At 31.4% G+C, this 19,665-nt stretch overlaps 2 protein-coding genes and 1 pseudogene across 2 annotated transcripts; 1 reads left to right on the top strand and 2 right to left on the bottom strand.

Annotated features, from left to right (window-relative positions):
• Positions 1–1,291: 1,291 nt before the first annotated feature.
• Positions 1,292–2,920, bottom strand: LOC133786199 (uncharacterized). Its single transcript, XM_062225402.1, has 3 exons — positions 2,244–2,920; positions 1,580–2,096; positions 1,292–1,537 (listed from the first exon to the last, which is right to left on the bottom strand). The coding sequence occupies exons 1-3, from the start codon at positions 2,918–2,920 to the stop codon at positions 1,292–1,294; spliced, it is 1,440 nt and encodes a 479-aa protein (XP_062081386.1).
• A 1,045-nt stretch (positions 2,921–3,965) lies between these two features.
• On the top strand, positions 3,966–9,398 carry LOC133786198 (cytochrome c oxidase assembly protein COX15-like; annotated as a pseudogene).
• A 1,650-nt stretch (positions 9,399–11,048) lies between these two features.
• On the bottom strand, positions 11,049–19,000 carry LOC133783545 (wall-associated receptor kinase-like 6). Its single transcript, XM_062223202.1, has 3 exons — positions 18,026–19,000; positions 16,129–16,236; positions 11,049–12,465 (listed from the first exon to the last, which is right to left on the bottom strand). Exons 1-3 carry the CDS (start codon positions 18,957–18,959, stop codon positions 11,249–11,251), a joined length of 2,259 nt encoding a protein of 752 aa, XP_062079186.1. The 5' UTR covers positions 18,960–19,000; the 3' UTR covers positions 11,049–11,248.
• Between the last annotated feature and the right edge of the window lie 665 nt (positions 19,001–19,665).

Genomic DNA, 19,665 nt, shown 5'->3' with positions numbered 1-19,665 from the left:
TGATGGGCCGACCCTAAGGTCGAAGAACTTATAAGCGCTTGCCTGGTCTAAGACCAAATGTTCATAGCCAGGGCATATGGCCCCGGTGACTGTTTGTCACATGGATAGGGGACGTTGTCCATAGTTACGACTCTAGAGTCGGGAAGAAGGTTATGTTGGTGACCAATCACCATGCACCTATCCTGCTAGAGCTAGTGAGATGCTCACTTATTTATTTAGCCTGGTGATCCTATCATCACATGGCTAAAGGGTGATGTCCCCAGGTTATGGCTCTATGGTCACGAGGAAGGTTACGTTGGTGACCATTCACCATGCACCTATTCTGATCAAACTTATGAAAGGACATCTTACCAGTTAAGCCCTGGTGACCCTATCGTCACATGGCTAAAGTGTGTTGTCCCCACATTTGTGACTCTTGTGTTAGTCACCTATTTGTTTGGACTGTTGGTCCTGAATAATCAATACAATTACTGTTGATATTATATCATGTTATATTGTGTTTTCTTGCTGGGCTTCGGCTCACGGATGCTATGTGGTGCAGGTAAAGGCAAAAGGAAGCTAGATCATCCTTGAGTTGGAGAGCTTAGGTGATGACGTGTACATATGCAGCTGCTCGTCCATCACGGGCGAGGTTTAAAGAGGAACTAGGGTTGAACCCTGTTTTGCTGCTTAGATCAGCCTATTGTAAATATCTTTCTGTAATAGTTTCTGAAATTATATTTTTGGGATCCCAATGTATATACTAAACGTTCTAGTGAAACGTTACATCTTAACCAAAAATTTTAATCCCTAAACCGCTAATCATACTTAGTTCACGATTTTGGCCAAATGACTCGATTAGCTAGTTTAGCACTGTTCACAAGGCACACCGTAACGGTCCCTGGAGTTGGGGCGTTACAATTTTAAAATATTTTGTCTAAATTATAGTTTAGCCAAAAAAGGATTTTACAATCTCCCCCTTTGGCAACTTGATAGACAAAAAATTTTAAGTGTTTATTTTGAAAGATCCTGCAAGAATAAAAACAAGTTAGAGTAAATAGTAATGGAATTACTCCCCATGCGAAAAGCATCTCAAATGAAACAAGGATCACAAACATAAATCAAATGAAACAAGGATCACAAACATAAAATAAGATAAACTGATCAAAACGAACCTTCTTAATCCCCCTTGTTGTATAGCAATAAGCCAAAGGAGTAACAAAAATAAAACAAAAGAAAAGACACTAAAACAACATTCTTTTACAATTTATTGAAACTAAAAAGAAGCTGAACAGAATAAAAACCAATGGACTCATTTGGAAGGGCCCGCAGCAAAGTGAGACATCATGGTCGAGAGACCACTCTTGAGACTGAACACTTCTGTCTGAACAGATTCCAGAGTGGCCTTGACACCAGCGAGTTCAGTAGTGACAGAATCATCATCACCAGCCTTGAGAGCAATCCCTTTAGTTGCCTTTACAGATGAGGGTTCCTTCTTGAGTTTGTAGTCTGCACCGGCTGTGGGAGGTGTCAAGATTTCATATTCCAATCGAAGAGACTTTTAAGAATCAAGTAATTTTTAGATCAAATGAGGAAACACCAAATATTGGCCTTTCTTTTTGGCTTTTCCTAAGGCAGTGATCTGATCAAAAATGAGAGTGGCAAGATCAACTTGGAGACCAGTCCCGACTTTGTACAGAAAGAAGGTCGTGTCAAAAGTAATGGTGGAGGTATGAGTGGTGGGAATCCAGTTGTTGGTGGCAAATTTGTGAAGCACGGCATAGTAATGAGTAAGATCCGTCACTTTGAGAACCGAGTGAGGTTCCCAAACCATGTTCTGTCCCACCAATTCAGATAGCACCGTATCTTTGTTGAATTCCACAGCAAAATTGTCAACAGAAGGGGGAAAATTGAGAACCTTGGAAATTTCAGCAGCACTAAATAAATACCAATGCCCCCGAACATAAACTTGACCAAACATAAAAGATTTGCTATCAAACAGATCATCATTGAGATTAGCATAGAATTCTTGAACTACTCGAGGATCAAAACCATCCAATCCAGATAAAGAACCGAACCACCCCCGATCCTCAATATTCTTAATAACCCCAAACACTCTATGGGCAGAAAAAGAAAAAAAATTCTCACAGATAAAATCACGATGCACATAATGCTTCATATTTTTCTCATTGTCATTGAAACAGAAATTCAAAGAGTGAGCCTTAAAGGATGAACCTGGAGAGACTTTGGGACCCATAGGAGACGTGGTGCGAATCTCTAGAATTTTCACAGATTTCTTGCCCTTTGGAGAAACAGGAGGGTCCTCGGATGGGTCAGACTCGGCTTCTGAGCTAACATTTTCATCAAGAGAGGGATCTTCTTCAAGGGGGTCTTCATCAGAGGGAACAAAATCTGAAGAATGGTCAGATTCAGAAGAGGAACAAGGAGGAGGAATTTTCTTTACCTTCGACCGAAACTTGGAACGTGGAGTGGAACCCACGAGAGATGAGGCCTTTGGCATGGAATCAGAAGGATTAGGCCCTTTGGACCGAGGAGATTTTCGAGAAGATGAGACCTGGAACCATCCTTTGCTTTTCTTCTTGGGTGCAAGCACATCAGGGGACTCTGAGGAATAAGAATGGGTTATGGCAGTATCACGGTCATGATCAGAGACATCATCTGATGGGGAAGCTCGGCCCCTTTTGGAGGACCCAGGGACAAAGGCGAGTAGAGCCGTCGATGCAGGAGGTGTAGACGGAACTCCGGGGGCTTCTAGGTCCGGAATGACCACGACTTTGCTTGTGGTGATGGAATTGCCAATGAGGCTGGGTTGAGACAAGGTATTCTTCCGAGCCTTTTTCTTGGTGAGGGATGGAGATGCAGTCAACGAGCCAGCCACTGCCTTGACAGATCGAGTGCCACTTCCTCTGGTTCTCACCATGGTTGCACGAGAAAGAGAGAAAACTGTCAAGGAAAAAAGAAGGAACTAGAAAAAAAAATGAAGGATGGAGACGGTTGAGATATTGGGCCCAAGGATATCCAAATATAAAGAAAGGGAAAGATAGGGATTTGATCTTTTATTCCTTTATTTGAGAATTAAATGGAATAAACACTTTTGGAAAGTACATACTAATATCCCAACAATAACTGCCAACAATAGTGCACGACACAAAATTGGGAAACAAGCCAAAAAAGGAAACTTTTGATCTTAATAAAGACAAAAACAAACATGATACAACATACCATTTTTGACACACTCAGATTCGATTTCCCTTAGAAAAATACATGTATATTATTTTTTTTATTAAGTAATATATATATATATAACCAAATGTACCAAAGAAAATATCCCATTTTTGATTGGTGCTCAAAGTCTTCGTGCCCTTGCATGTGGAGAAAGAAACAATCATTATTTCAAAACAAATTTTTACTATAAGGTTAGAAAATATATTTAATATAAATCATGCTTTTATTTTTCAAAATAAAATATCACAAAACATTTACTCCTGTCACAAAAAATATTTTACTCAAATCAATCAGTGTGTATGTGGCTTACAAATTTTTTCCAACAGTATGTTTTTAGCATTTGTGTGTGATTATGAAAGCAGAGATCATTGCCCTGTATGGCAATTTTAGCCTTTTTCAGGGACATTGCCCTATGTGGCAATTTTTAGCCTTTTTTCTCAATGAGTACCCAAATTAGACGCTTTCACACTACACTAAAGGTTGTATTTAACAGTGGTAGAGTATCTTCTACATAATTATTAGTTACATAGTTCCAACTTACTCAAAGTTTAGCAATTTACACAACAGTGTAGGTAGCTCTTTTCAAGGATCAAATGCTCATACACAAAAAAACACAGATTGATTTGAAAGAATATTAATTGGAGGGACTATTTATTTTGATTTTATTATTTTTAAAAAGCATGAGCATAAAATATATTAACTATAATTTCTAACCTAAAGTAAAAATATATTTTGACATAATGATTGAGACTTTTTCGGTGAGCAAGGACAAGAAGACATCACACAACTTTTTCAAGTACAGGGATAAGGTATAAAACAAATTAATTGGGACAAACCCCCAAGGATTTCCTGAGGGAATCAAACCTGACTGTATCAAGGGCTTTTGTAAAAATATCTGCAATTTGTTTGTTAGTCTCAATATATTCTAAGATCAAAGTTTTATTTTCAACGAGTTCCCTAATAAAATGATGACGAATGTCAATGTGTTTAGTGCGAGAGTGTTGAACAGGATTTTTTGAGATATTAATAGCACTAGTGTTATCACAAAAAATAGTCAAGGTTTTAAGATCAAACCCATAATCTGTCATCATTTGTTTCATCCACAATAATTGCGTACAACAGCTTACTGCAGCTATGTACTCGGCCTCAATAGTTGACAGGGAGATTGAATTTTGTTTCTTGCTATGCCAAGAAACCAGATTGTTTCCCAGATAAAAACATCCACCACTTGTACTTTTTCGGTCATCTGCATTGCCTGCCCAATCAGCATCACTAAAACAAACAAGGTTAGAGTTTGTTTCCTTTGAGTACCAAATTCCATATTTCTAAGTACCATTCACATAACGAATGATTCGCTTTACAGTTGTCACATGTGATTCCATAGGATCCCCTTGATATCGAGCACATACCCCTACACTGTAGCTAATATCAGGACGACTAGCTGTGAGATACAGAAGACTTCCAATCATGCTTCTGTATAGAGTTGGATCCACTTTAATACCATTTTCATCCTTGGTTAGTTTGACTGTGGTTCCCATTGGTGTTTTGGCATGTTTAACAGACTCCATCCCAAATTTCTTGACCAGATTTTTTGCATATTTACTTTGAGAAATGAAGGTTCCATCTTCAGACTGTTTGACTTCCAGACCTAGAAAATAGGTTAACTCACCTACCATGCTCATTTCAAACTCACCTGTCATTTGTTTGACAAATTCCTACACTAAAGTGTTGGAAGTAGAGCCAAAAACAATATCATCAACATAGATTTGAGCAATAACAATATCAGAATCAAAATTTTTTATGAAAAGAGTTTTATCGACTCCTCCTCTTTTATACCCATTCAAAACAAGGAATTGAGTTAATCTTTCATACCAAGCTCTAGGAGCCTGTTTTAGACCATAGAGAGCTTTTTTAAGTTGAAAAACATGATTAGGATTATGTGGATCTTCAAATCCTTTTGGTTGTTCAACAAATGCTTCCTCATTCAAAATTCCATTTAAAAATGCAGATTTAACACCCATTTGAAATAATTTGAATCCAACAACACCACTACAAGAAAATAGGGTATTTACCTACCAATTGTAAGTGTAGGTAAAACTAGCCTAATGATGGGTAATATAGTTTACCTACCAATATTGAATTGGTAGAGACTAGTAGGTAAATGTTAGTAGGGAAAGAGCATTTACCTACACTTATTAATATTGGTAGGTAAAAGAATCAGTGGACCCCCCTAAGTTATAAATCAATTCATGAGTCATCAGATGACGTGTTTGATGACATTGCATCCTACATGTATGCTGACATGGGTTCTGTAGTTTTACGTGTCTGATGACGTGGCATCATATGTGGCATCCTACGTGGCATCATATGTGGCATCCTACGTGGTGTCATTTTATTAGCCAACATAGCATTATTTTTATTGGTCTGTTACACAATTTATATTTTGTTCAAATTTAATGATTATGTGTAGGTAAAAGATAATAACAATTATTTATAAATGTTCTATATTAGAAATAAACTAGAAAAAAACCATACAATAATAAAATGTTTAATTATGATATAAATGTTCTCAGTTGTGATTTGAAAATGGTTTATGATATAATTATTTTACTAGTTTCCAAAGAAATACATTTTATTGTTAAAAAAAGTTAGTAGATGCTAAAACCCTATATGGGCTAGTAAAACCCTCACACATTGGCATTGGTATTGAGACAGAAAGAAAGAGAGATGTTCTGGAGCCGATTATCACCATTTTTGTTGGTGAAGAGCAACTGTAAGACTCTCTACAACCACCTCACCCAAGCAACATCATCTTCGTCTAGAGTTGTGAGGGAGGAGACCTCTAGATTTTTCTCCACCGGAATCGTACGGAGAATTCTGCATGACTTTCGATCTGCCCCTAAGGTTCTTCTAACTCTATCTTTAGAACTAAAAGATTGTGTTTTGCTAAATATTGTTATATGGAAACTTAGAGCCAACTTCAAACACTTTGAACTGAATTGATTAGCTTCAACTTCATTAAATACCAGTTTGAGACACTCAAAATGATAACTTTCTCGTTTTTATATTTTTGTAATTCATAAAGCATTCCCATAGTAGTCACAGATTTGATTGTGGAGTTCTTCAAAGTGCCATTGCAGTGGATAATCATAGCATGGGATATCAGAAAACATTTTTTTTCCATGTTTTGAGCTATGATATAAATATATATTTTTTGTTTTTAGGACTGAAATGGCTGGTTCCATGTCTGCTGTCTTCATTTCTATTTCGTATTCTAGATTTTTTGTTCTTTGTTTCAAATCAGTGCTCTTACGTTAAAGTTTATATGCAGATATTTTTATCTTTTAGTTGAGCATCATTACTTCTTGCAGCATCAGCTAGCAGTAACCCAAGACTGAAGTTTAAAAATTTCAACTTGGAAAAATTCATTGGTTTCATAAATGCCATTTCAAGCTCATTCCCTGCTTTAAAATTTATTTCTTGGAAATATTAGATATATATGTTTTTGGGTATCTAAGTACTTAGCTACATATGCGTCTATCATATTCTAAATTGCTAAGTTGATAGCGGGAAGTAACCACAAAAAAAGAAAAGTCGAACCTTTGAGGGTCCACTTGTACTTTCATGAAAGACGATATTTTTGCATATTTTATCTTTTGATATTATGTGTTTCTTATGGCGACCCTGTATTCCATGACAATTAAATGTGATGAAAGTCCTTGTTCTAATTCAGTTTCACTTGGGGATCGGACACAATTCATGTGTCATGTTCATGTATTTTAAATGTAATACATGTGTAACAAGTTTATAATGCAATTCAGGATCAGTATGTGGCATCTTTGAGAAATGTTTCCACCGTGCAATCTCTTAATTCAAAAAGTTATGAAGGACTGAAGCTACTTGTAAACGGAGGACCTCGTGCTCAGAAAATGGTTGGGATATGGCTCTTTGGCTCTGCTGCTTGGGTGTTTAGTATGGTCGTACTTGGAGGTGTTACACGACTAACAAGATCTGGTCTTTCGATGACTGATTGGAAGTTTAGTGGCTCCCTCCTCTATCGGATGAGGAATGGTTACAGGAATTCGAGAAGTACAAGCAGTCTCCTGAATATAAGCGGTTAGTGAAAGAAGAGCAGTACATGTATTTGTAGCATTGCTAATGGTTTGTGATGCTTAGCTTTCTAGTTTTTAACGGTTTTGAGGTGAACTCTTTTGGAGTTTGAACAAGGATTATTTTATGGCATTTGCTATAATCTTAATAATATTTTTTGAATTTATGGATGATGGTTTTTGCAGGGTTAATCGAGGAATGAGCATTGATGATTTCAAATTTATATACTGGATGGAATATGCTCATCGTATGTGGGGAAGAGCTCTTGGTATCATGTTTGCTTTGCCATTTTCATATTTTCTTCGAAAGGGATATATTACCGTACGACTTGGACTGAAACTCTCTACTCTTTTTGCCCTTGGTGCTGAGCAGGGTCTGATTGGATGGTGGATGGTTAAAAGTGGTTTAGAGGTAGGACACCTTATATTAAGTGTTTTTGCAAATTTGAAATAAAAAATGTTGCGGTTTGCGCTTTTAAATAATCTCTCTTTTTTCAAATAGGAACCGCCAACTGAATATGCACAGCCTAGAGTAAGCTCGTATCGGCTTGCAGCTCATCTCACTTCGGCATTTGTTATATACAGCGGCCTTCTTTGGACAGGTCTCTCGGTGGTAATGCCCGAACCACCTGCAGAATCAATGTCCTGAGTTAAGGGTGCTGCAAAAGTAAAGAGATTCGCTCTTCCTGTCAGCTTACTTGTCGGCATTACTACTGTCCCAGGAGCATTTGTTGCAGGAAATGATGCTGTATGTAACTTCAACTGTTATTGTGTTGCTCATAATTTTTTACAAATTAATTAGTAGGTAGTATGCAATTTTTTTTGTTTTTTGCTAGTAGCATATCATGATAATGATTTTGTGAATTTCCAGGGACATGCCTACAATACTTTTCCGAAGATGGGCGACACATGGATACCTGAGGATGTTCTAGAAATGAACCCACTTATTCGCAACTTCTTTGAGAATACCTCGATGGTACAGGTAATTTTCCTGTGGTGTTTCTTTACTGTGTATTAATGAGAGAATTCCTTAGCATGATTTAGGTTCAGTCTGTCGTTAAATTTTGATTCATAAAGGGATTCATGAGATCTCAAATTCAGAAAAATATCTTTTAAGCCATTGATCTGCGAGCTCAATGGCTCAAACTCTATATGACCAGTAGTTTCCTCAGTTCTGTGTGAGCCTATACTCATCAATGTGATCATAGAATATTCCTTTAACCACATTTACAGCTTGACCATCGTATCCTGGCAACAGCCACTTTAGTTTCAATTGCCTCGTTATGGTGGTTAACGAGGAAGGTGGATCTTCATCCTGCAGTTCGATATTTGATTGGAAGCACTGTTGGCATGGCTGGTCTTCAGGTACATATGTTTCGATAACTCAATTTCTATTAATGTTCTTCTGACTTTAAAGATAACTCAATTTCTATTAATGTTCTTCTGACTTTAAAGATCGAAACTTGGTTCTTCCCCTTGAACATGACTCCCCTTGTAATCATTGCAGGTTACCTTGGGGATATCTACCCTTTTGTCATACGTGCCAGTTTCCCTGGGCAGTGCTCATCAAGCTGGGGCTTTGACACTAATGTCACTGATGATCCTTCTCATTCACACTCTGAGGAAGCCATCACCCGCTCTTCTTAAATCTCTGCCAAAAGTTGCCAAGACAATCTAGCTTACCGCACAAATTTGTGCAGATGCCTGCCCTTTTGGTTGGTGTCATAAGAAAAATTTGTTTCATATATACCCTTTGTTTTTCTTCTTCTTCTTGTTTAGCTAATGTGATTTATTCAATTCCTCATTGTGGAACTTGAAACGTTATAAATTGAAAAAATAATACAAGGACGATTTTCCTTCCTGGATGGTGCTTCATGTTACAAGGGCCTTTGTGGTTAAAGAAACTTACCACATTTTCGTTCATGGAGATCAGCTAGAAAAAGTTTGATGGAAGAAGACGTATCAGAGAACATTGATTGATCAGATAAGATATTTGTATATTGAAATGAGGTTGTGAGAGAGTGGTGATAAAGAATAGCACGAAACTAGATAAAGTATTACAATATATTTTAATACTATCTTTTTCTTCAGTAGTCAATAATGCATGTTATATTGTTTAAGTTTGTGTTGTAATAAATTATCTAATTGTTAATAAAATGTGCACCAAAATGAGAAGTGCATACAGAAGCAGAACATATAGTTTGTATCATTGGCAGAGACAGCTTGAGGATTTTCTTCAATTTATTTAGATTGAAGAAAAGTTGAGATGAAAATTGTTGACGACCCACTACACAAATATTTGATTAAGAAATTTACTGCTAAAATACTAAAACTTTCATTTTTACTGACATTTAAATACCAAACTATTGTGTACCTATTCATCATCTGATAGGAACTATAAAAAAAAATAGGAAATATACATATTTAATACGGTTCCTATATTTGTAAAAAAAATTGGTCTTTTTTTTTATATACTAATTTAGTAACATTGAAATATAATAATTTTAGTACCATCTAATAAGAGAAATTCCTATCAAATACCCTATATTTCTATAATCAGTAACAAGTTTATAATGCAATTCAAGGTCAGTATGTGCCATGCATCTTTGAGAAATGTTCCCACCGTGCAGTTTCTTAATGCTTAGAAGATGGTTGGGATATGGTTCTTTGGCTTTGCTGCTTGGGTGTCTGGTATGTTCGTACTTGCACGTGTAAGAGCACTCATAATGGATATTCTCTTCTATATTACAAAATATATCACCAAAACATATTTTTCTCTACATCATTTAAATATTATATTATTTTAAAACATTTTATTCATTTTAAAAAATAAAATAATTAAATATAATAATATCACAATCATATATATATATACAAAAGTTTATAAAAAAATAATAAAATATTTATAGCTTGATGAATAGTATTTCACTATATATAGAGAAATATTATTCATTTAAGTAAAAAAAAAAAAAGTTTACACCATTTATTGGAAGACTATTTAACCATTTTTCTCTATATTATAAAGAATAAAATATTTTACCTTCTCTATTGGGAGTACTCTTACACGACTACACTATTTGGTCTTTCGATGACTGAAACATTCCAAAAGTAGTCCACAATTTTAATTTGTGCATATTCTAGCTTTTCATAATTATGTTGACTATCCTTAGAATTTTTATCAATTATTTGTATCATCTCTAGTTCCATTGCTACTTTTTTCATGATAGGTCGATTCCTTCCACTCCAATGTAAACATCTCTATGCAAGGTCAACAACAATTAAGATCTCTTCTTTTGGTTCATTTTTGATAACTTGATCATCAAGAATGTCAAAGAGACTAATTTTTTCCTCCATTGTCATTGTGAAATATGTCGCCAAACATCTTCCTTCCTTTAACCCTTGTTGTAGATCTTGCTTTTTGTCCAATCAAGGGCTCAACAAGAACCACTCGTTATTGATTTTTCTTTTAATAAATAAATTATATATTTAGACGAAAAAATATATTAAGAATAAAGAGATGCTGTGTTTCATACCAAAAGAGATCGAGTATCGAAGAGGAGATTGAAAGGTTGTATATGTGTGTAAATATGCATGTTCACCATCATTCTCACCTACTTGTAAGGATAATATTTATGGAGATGATATTTATTAGATAGTGGGCAATAAAAATTCGTATAAAAAGAACTAATTGGAAAAATAAAAAGGCCAAAACCATACAAAAACAGGAATACTACTATATTATATTACATAGTAAAAGTACCAAGCATTGAATGCTTATACAATCAGATGAAACCAAAGTTAACAATATTAACCAATAAAGTAAACCACAATATATAATTGATCTCTAAATTCGAGATAGAAAAAAATAAGTGAAGAGTTCTACGTACAAAAAGGATATTACTATTTGTTCACCCTTACAACAATGGTAATTCTTGATGCAACGAGAAGCTAGTAGCAGCACTATCAAAAGCTAACCCTGTTGACGATGTGGAAACATTCCAAGAGTAGTCTGCAATTTCAGGTTGTGCATATGCTAAATCTTCATAATTATGTTGAATACCATTGGAATCTTTATTATCAATGCCTTGAATCCTCTCTAGCTCCTTTGCTACTTCTTTCATGGTAGGTCGATTCCTTCCATTCAAATGTAAGCATCTCTTTGCAATATCAACAACAATTAAGATCTCTTCTTTTGGCGCATCTTTGAGAACTTGACCATCAAGAATGTCGAACAATTTACTGCTCTTTTCCTCCATCGTCATCATGAAATATGTTGCCAAACTTCTTCCTTCCTCCTCTGACCTTGTTGCAGATATTGCTTTTTGTCCGGTCAAGAGCTCGACAAGAACCACTCCAAAACTATAAACATCACTCTTATCTGTGAATTGGCTAGACTGAAAGTATTCTGGATCTAGATAGCCAAATGTGCCATAAACTAAAGTGGTCAGGTGAGTTTGCTCTAAGGAGATAGTTCTTGATGTACCAAAGTCTGCAACTTTTGCTCTGAATTTTTCATCAAGGAGTATGTTCGTAGACTTGACATCTCGATGATAAATTGGAAAAGAAGCTGCTGAGTGTAAGTATGAAAGAGCTCCTGCAACTTCAGTTGCAATTCGTAATCTCATGTTCCATGTGAAAGGAAACTCTGCATTTTTGTCATGAATATACTCAGAAAGTGTTCCGTTTGGGATGAATTCATAAACTAGAAGTGGAACATCTGTCTCCAGACAACATCCCAATAGCCTGACAACATTTCTATGATTGATTTGTGTAAGAATGACAACTTCATTGATGAATTCAGAGAGTTTGGCTTCATCAATTATTTTAGACTTCTTTACAGCAACAATCTTTCCATCTTCCAACATTCCTTTGTACACAGTGCCTTGGCCTCCTTGCCCAAGAACTCTGTCTATATTGAAATTATCAGTTGCCTTCTCTAACTCTTTTGACTTGAACAACTTCGTTTGCTCGACATTGTTTTCACTTGAGTGTATCTGTTGTTCCAACAAAAGGCCACCATTTCGTTTGAAAAATGCTTTCTTGCGTTTAATTTCTTTTCTTTTCTTTATGAATATGTATAGTCTCCATATACTAAAAAGTAGAACTAATAATCCAAGAGGACTCCCCACACCTGTTTATCATGTATGAATAAATAAACATAATCATTCATTTATAGAAATATGGAATTTTTTAAAAACTTATTCTTAATTAGTTTGTAATTTTAAATAAGCATAAATTAAACTGAGTTTTTAATATTCTTATTTCTATTCTTCTAAAATTTAATTTTTTGATATAAGTTTTATAATATATAAATTGAAATTTATCAAACATTTGCTTTTTTTTCTTTCTGTTTTGGTTTCTAGGCTAGATAATGAAATATACTATTATTCATTTGATAAAAATATTGTTCAAAATACAATGCAAAATAATTTTTTGTGTTTTTCTTAAATTACAATGCAAACTAACGGAGATCAATAGAAAGAGTGACAGAACAACTATTATACTAATTTCTGGTATTTTTCTCGCTGAAAAAAAAGATTGAGTCTATGATGCGTACAAACCTCAAACTTTAGGGTAGTTTGGTGACAAAAAAGCCTCAATTTATTTAATTAAAATTTGTGATAGATTTAAAATATATTTATAAATTTTTATTAAAAATATGATTAATTAAAATATATGGATATTGGCGGTAAAAATACATAATTTCTCAACACGATTACAGTTAAATTCCTAAGTTTTTTTCTTTTGCATCAAAAATACATCCTGCTACGCTTTTTTGGTAATCGTAGGTACCTAACAGTTAAGATGTAATTATTTCTTTTGGAAATGTGCTATAATTCAAATATTAATAACAAAATTAAAATATAATATAATGAAGCTCTTTTACTCACAAAATTTGTTGTGAGTAAAAGTATAAGATTTTTTGTAAAAATGAGAGATCAGGTGGATAGATGAGTTCTAATAGTAGAATAGATATCCCAATTACATTATTTTATTATTTAATTTGTATATCTCTTCTATATAATAAATGTGTAGATAAGGAAAATTCTTGGTTTTAACAGTTTTTATTTTGTTAATGTTAACTTTAACGAAATATTTTTATATTTAATAGAATATTCTTATATTTAACGGTAGTTTGTAAACACTTAAATTTAAATAAAATAAAATATATAATTGAAAAAAATTAAATTAGGATATTTTTGAGATATTTATAATGATAATTATTTAAAAATAATAAATAATTAAACAAATTAAAATAAGATATTTTACAATGATAATTATTTTAAAACTATAAATAATTAAACAAATTAAAATATGATATTTTTGAAATATTTTATAATGATAATTATTTAAAAATAATAAAATCATATGTTTTATAACTTAAATAAAATTTAATTAAACTTAAACTCACTTGTTAGAATAATATCATATTAAACATATAATATAATATACTATGAATTAGCAACAATTTAAAAAAAAAAAATAGCAAGAAAATTAAATTTAAAATCTACGTATAATATTTAATATTACATTAAACATATAATATATAATCTCTTGTTATCACTCCCAAATTCAAAAACTAGAACAAATATAAACTTAAACAAAAATAAATATATTATTTAATTAAAATATGATATTTATTTCAAAATTTATATGACATTAATATAAATTTAATAAAAATAATTAATAAATTCTATAAATAAAACTAAGCAAACGTGCTTGTATCTAGTATATATATGTGTGTAATTTTTAAATTTTGTTCCATTATATATTTCCAATATATATTATTATTGATTTTTATTTTTGGTGGAATGAATTCCTAGATGCACTACTATTATGAATTTTTACTATGTTTTACGTAATTAAGCACTAAAAAATATTATTTTATGATGAATAGATAATTACACATACATACAAAGAAAATTTTATATATCTATACTATATATATATGCACGGATAATTTTTTTGAGTCATCCTTTTTTTTTTTTTTTGTCTAGTGATAGCTGATTACATTCCTGATTTTCTTTTTTTATTCACTATTACCGTTTCATCGCTGGTCATCTATTTTTTTGTCTTCTCTTATTAAAAAGTTATATATATATACAGTAAGAAGTATATATTATTAAACAATTTTATTATTAAATAATTATTACTTGTATACTTTCTTATCTTACATATACTACTTTCTTACTTACTTTTATACCCTTTATTTTAGCTTCTTCTAGGGAGTTTATTGTAATTTAACACCAAATTTTATTTTGTTTATTATATATCTCATTAACTACATTCTTCTCATCTCACCGTCTTTATATTGTTTCCACCTGGTTGTTTTTGTTTCAGTCTTACTTTTTTTTTTTGTTGCAGAAATTGACACACCATCCACCACGTGTTATATTTATACGAATTTTTTTTATTGTTGGATGTTCAATTGATTCTAAAAAAATATATGTATATATGTTCATAAATCTCATTTAATTATATTTGTAAAATTATTTGCATAATTTTACGATAAGATATATATTTATTTGTTTCTCCAAATTCTTGATTTTATAATATGATCTAATTTAATGGAGAGCATGTATTTTTACAACTAATCTCCTATATATCTATACTATATATATATCTAAAAAATAATAATGCCGGGGTCATAGCTTCAATTACGCTTTTGCTGCCAAAATAATTAGTTGCTACATCCATATAAACCCAGGTTTGGGCTTGTTCAAGAGGATTTTCAAGACCAAAATATTTTGTGATAAATTGCACATCCTTCTTTTATGTTTTTTTTACTTATTTTGTTTTTTTATATTTCTTTAATCATAAAATCATCACACGTATAGACATTATATATTACATTAGTTTGTCTTTTATTGAATAAATAAAAATTTGACACTTATCTTTTATTATTAATATTATTTACTTGTTATATTTTTTGTTACTTTTTCTTGTCTTCTCAAGTTTTTTTTCCTTATGTGGAACCATCATCCATCATGTAATGTTTTAATACTATCATTGTATACTTTCGTTTTTTCTTAAATTAATTACTCAGTAAAATTTATTCGAATATTTCTATTTTTATTCCCTTTCTTCTCTTATTTTGTATTGAGGTTTATTTTTTAATAGTATTTTTTAAAAATTATGTAATGAAAATGTGTTCTTTTTTCATCATTTAAATAAATTGTCTGTATTAATGTAATAACTGTGTTAGTTTTATTTTCTATTGAATCTCCTCATTTAATTTTTACTTTACACATCATTGAAGTTTTTAAGAATAATTATATCTATAATTTATTGATTTCCAATGTAATCATTATTATTTTTTTAATGGGAGAATGAGGCATTTTATTTCTGCCAAATTAGTAAACTATTTGTGAAGTTGTCAATAGTCTCATGAAATATTTCGAAAAATATTAGTTTACAACCAAGTTATTTTTTCACAGACTATGAATTTATTAAACAAAGAAAAATGGTCAGAGAACTAGAGGAGTGGAAAAATACATAATAATAATAATAAAAAAAACTTAAATTCAATAAGTAATTTATGTAATTCAATTTTCAAGTTCGAGAGTAACTAATTATTAATTATGAACTATTTGTTTATATTATTATTTACTTTCTTCACGTACAAAAATACAAAACGCAAATATATTTTTTTACTCATTTATTTTGAAATTATTTTGAGTCTCCTGACAAGAAGCAAAACACAAGAGAAAAAATAATATTGTCAACGGGTTGCTCGTGCTTTACACTAGTATATATATATATATATATATATGCATTGGGTATAAAGACATACCTATAAAGATAGCTTTGCGTTTATAACTACAGCGATAGTCCCCGAAAGTGTTCACGCAAGTAGATCCTCCGTAGCAATACGCTCCTCCCTCAATGCATTCATTAATATCTGAGAATTAAATAGCACATACTTTTTTTAGTTAATATAAAATTTATTATTTATTTATTTATTATCATATATATATAGATTATAAAAAAAATTACTGTAACTATAATAATAAGTCTTAACTAATTGCATTTATGAACAACCTTTATATATGAGGAACTCATAAATCTTTCTATATAAAAAGTGCAGAAATTCTTGACTTTAAAAATTTGTTTGGTTAACTTTAACAGAATATTTTAAATATTTAACGAAATATATTTTTAAAATTAACTAAAAAATAATATTTATTAATTATATTAATATAAATTCAAATATTATAAAATATATTATTATTATTATAATATTTAATATAAGACTATATAAAATAATTATATTAATATGCATTTAAATTTAAATTCAAATGTTATTAAATACTATTATTATAAGAATATATAATACAAGACTAGATATTTAATAATTATATTAATATAAATTTAAATGTTACTGTTGACGCCGTTTTTCGTCAACTTAAAATGTTAATTTAAATAGTTTTATTAGTCACAACCTATTATTTTTAGTGATAAAGTTTGTTGTGACTAAAAATACATTTAGTGACAATAAATTGTAATTTTTTTTACATATACTTTTAGCCACAGACTTTTTAGTGATGACATAAGTAAGATGATTTTTCTTTAGTCACAAATTTTTTGATTTTAGTCACAAAATTTATTATAACTAAAACTAAATTTTTTTTGTAGAAACCAAGGATCAAACAAATCTATTTCATACAAAAATTTCACGTGCCGAAAACAAGAAAAATGTAATGGTATGCCCCTTTTGGGGGATGATTATAGAATTACCCTACATAATAATGGAATTGTTTCAAACACAAAAGAAAAAGCAAATATTGGAAAAACATATCCACCATTGAAAAGTCTTAGCTGAACTCGAGGAAAGAAAATGTCTTAATTTGCTTAGACCCTACCTTTTTAATTATCTGTGTTTGGTCCATGTATTAGAACTAGTACTTGATGTGGTCCAATAGTCAAGTCATCAACCAATATTTATGTTCATAAATTAAATGAAAAAGACATATTTTAGCTTGAAGAAGTCATTTATTTATATGGATCAGTTAGAATGCTTTGCAAGTTGAAATCTTAAGCAAGCTTCTCGTTCCTGAAATTTTAAGTTTGATGAGATAATCAAAACCTATGACTTTTAACAAAATATTGACTAGCTTTGTGTTTACCAACTAAGTGCAAATCAAATAGTTGTATTCCTAGTTTTTTATGTAGATGATATCTTACTCATTGGAAACAATATTAAAAAAAATCATATGTGAAGAATTAGTTGAGCACAGATGAAGAATTTGGATGAAGAAAGTTATAAATAAAAAATGATCATGTATTCCTATTTCTAATAATTTATTATTTTATTATATTTGTTAATAATATTTATAAATAGAAATTGAAACACAATTTTCATACTATAACAAAAATTATAAAATTTAATATTAAAATTCATTATAAAAAAATTATAGTTTTACATATTTTTATTATATTTAGCAAATAATGTATGTAATTACATCAAATCTAATTAATGACATTTATCATGTTAAAAAATATATGCTCTTTAATTAAGTTTATATAACTTATATATATACACAATTATTTCACATTTGATTATCATTTTACATGTTTTGAGATTGTTAGTCATAGCTTAATTTTGTTATACATAACTAACAAAAACATCCAAGAATATATATATATATATGAATTAATTTAAATAATATTAGTGATGGATTGAGGTTTACCTTGACACCCGTTCTGAATGTATGCATTCCCTCGAAATCCACTATAGCAGCGACACCTGTATATCCTATCTAGAGAGGAATTTACACGTGTTTTAAATCCAGTACCATTATAGCTTTCGCAGTAGAAGCTGCTAGATCTGGATCTGGTTGGGATAACATCTGTTTTAAATATGTCGAAATACGTACTGTTAATAAAGTACCATCTTAGTAGGGCGGGAACATAATAATCCAGATCATCATCATGGGATGTTTTGTGTTTATCAATTTCATTAGGATCAATCAGGGCTGCATATTTGCAATATTCGTTATCACGATTTGTTGCAAGAGTCGTACTAGAATCATTATCCATGGAGATTTTGAAGCTGTCATCACCATCTTCGAAAGAAGTACGACAACATTTAACGCCATCGCAATTACTAAAATCAATACTATTGGATGATGATGATGAGCAGGTGGAGCTGCTGCTGGTGCACCCATTCTGGACGACCCTGTTACCACTCCTTGTTTCGTACTTGGCAAAAGCACCACAACTTACTGCAACGAAGCCATTCTCAGAAGAATAGTAGAAGGGGCTTCCTGTTAAGTTTGCTGATTTTTTGCTTGTCTTATTTGCACAGTTGAAGAAACTGATGGGGCTTCTCACCTGAACCCATTCGTCATAATCATATAACGAAATGTTAAGTACCTGTAGTTGTAGTTGAGTGTGTTCGAGGAAAGGCGTAGTAGAGTTGTGGCAGGAGATTTCGAACCATTTGTCAAGAAAACAATTGGACGATCCAATTCCAAATGGGAATGGGATAGTTATGTTTCCGCACTTTTCTTGACAATCAGGATTGGCATATATAGCAGCTAGTACTGTTGACGACCTTGCCATTAAGAACCATCCAGTTATGATAACAAACAAGTAGTAGTTCAGCATAGTAGTCACTACCATTTTCTTCTTTCTTCTTTATTAATGATCACTTTGACGTAGTCTCGTATCTAAAAAATAAAAAACAGTGAGAAATTTATCTAATAAAAGGTGATGTCTTATTTTTTTTTAAAAGATATGCATGAAATATTGTTTTTTTTTCATTCTTACACTATTAAAGTTATGGCAATATGATATGCCAGATATAAAATATTTGCATCATGTCGAAATTAATAGAATATACTACTTAAATAAACTATATATATTTATATATATTGAGAAGACGTACTGTAGATAACAAGAAAAAGAAAACAATGAATTAATAAAAGAGGATATTTTCTGATACGTACCACAGAGAGAGAGATGAGCAAATTTTATTTGTGTGAATAAGGAATTTATGTGACATTAGTGAGAATATATAATATTCCAAAGATATGTTAAATTCAATTTTTCTTTTTTTTCTTTTTTTTTAAAAAAAAAAGAAAAGAAAAAGAAGAAGACATCCATGTTCTTTTCAGCAGAAAAAAAATTAAAAAAAAAAAGAAAAAAAGAAATAAGCATATATAGAAAACTCGAGGAAAAATCCACAACTGAAAAATCTTTACTGATATATATGAACCAATATAGAAAACTCGAGGTAACATCCACAGCTGAAAAGTGTTTACTGAATCAAACAAACATTCACCAAACAAACATTCATGCATTAGAAGACATGGCCTACCCCATTAAT

The sequence above is a fragment of the Humulus lupulus genome, chromosome 6 (genome assembly GCF_963169125.1).
Source record: "Humulus lupulus chromosome 6, drHumLupu1.1, whole genome shotgun sequence".
NCBI lineage: Eukaryota > Viridiplantae > Streptophyta > Magnoliopsida > Rosales > Cannabaceae > Humulus > Humulus lupulus.
This window is presented reverse-complemented; position numbering and strand designations above follow the sequence as displayed.

Bases quoted from the DNA above. Each gene is read 5' to 3' on its own strand.
- LOC133786199 (XM_062225402.1), bottom strand. From the start codon at position 2,920: ATGGTGAGAACCAGAGGAAGTGGCACTCGATCTGTCAAGGCAGTGGCT. The intron at 2,097-2,243 runs GTCTCCTATGGG...TTCTGCCCATAG, and splicing joins ATTCTAGAGATTCGCACCAC to AGTGTTTGGGGTTATTAAGA. The intron at 1,538-1,579 runs GTGTTTCCTCAT...GATTCTTAAAAG, and splicing joins AAAAGAAAGGCCAATATTTG to TCTCTTCGATTGGAATATGA.
- LOC133783545 (XM_062223202.1), bottom strand. From the start codon at position 18,959: ATGGTAGTGACTACTATGCTGAACTACTACTTGTTTGTTATCATAACT. The intron at 16,237-18,025 runs GTAAACCTCAAT...TTTAATTCTCAG, and splicing joins CATTCAGAACGGGTGTCAAG to ATATTAATGAATGCATTGAG. The intron at 12,466-16,128 runs GTATGTCTTTAT...CATGATAAACAG, and splicing joins ACGCAAAGCTATCTTTATAG to GTGTGGGGAGTCCTCTTGGA.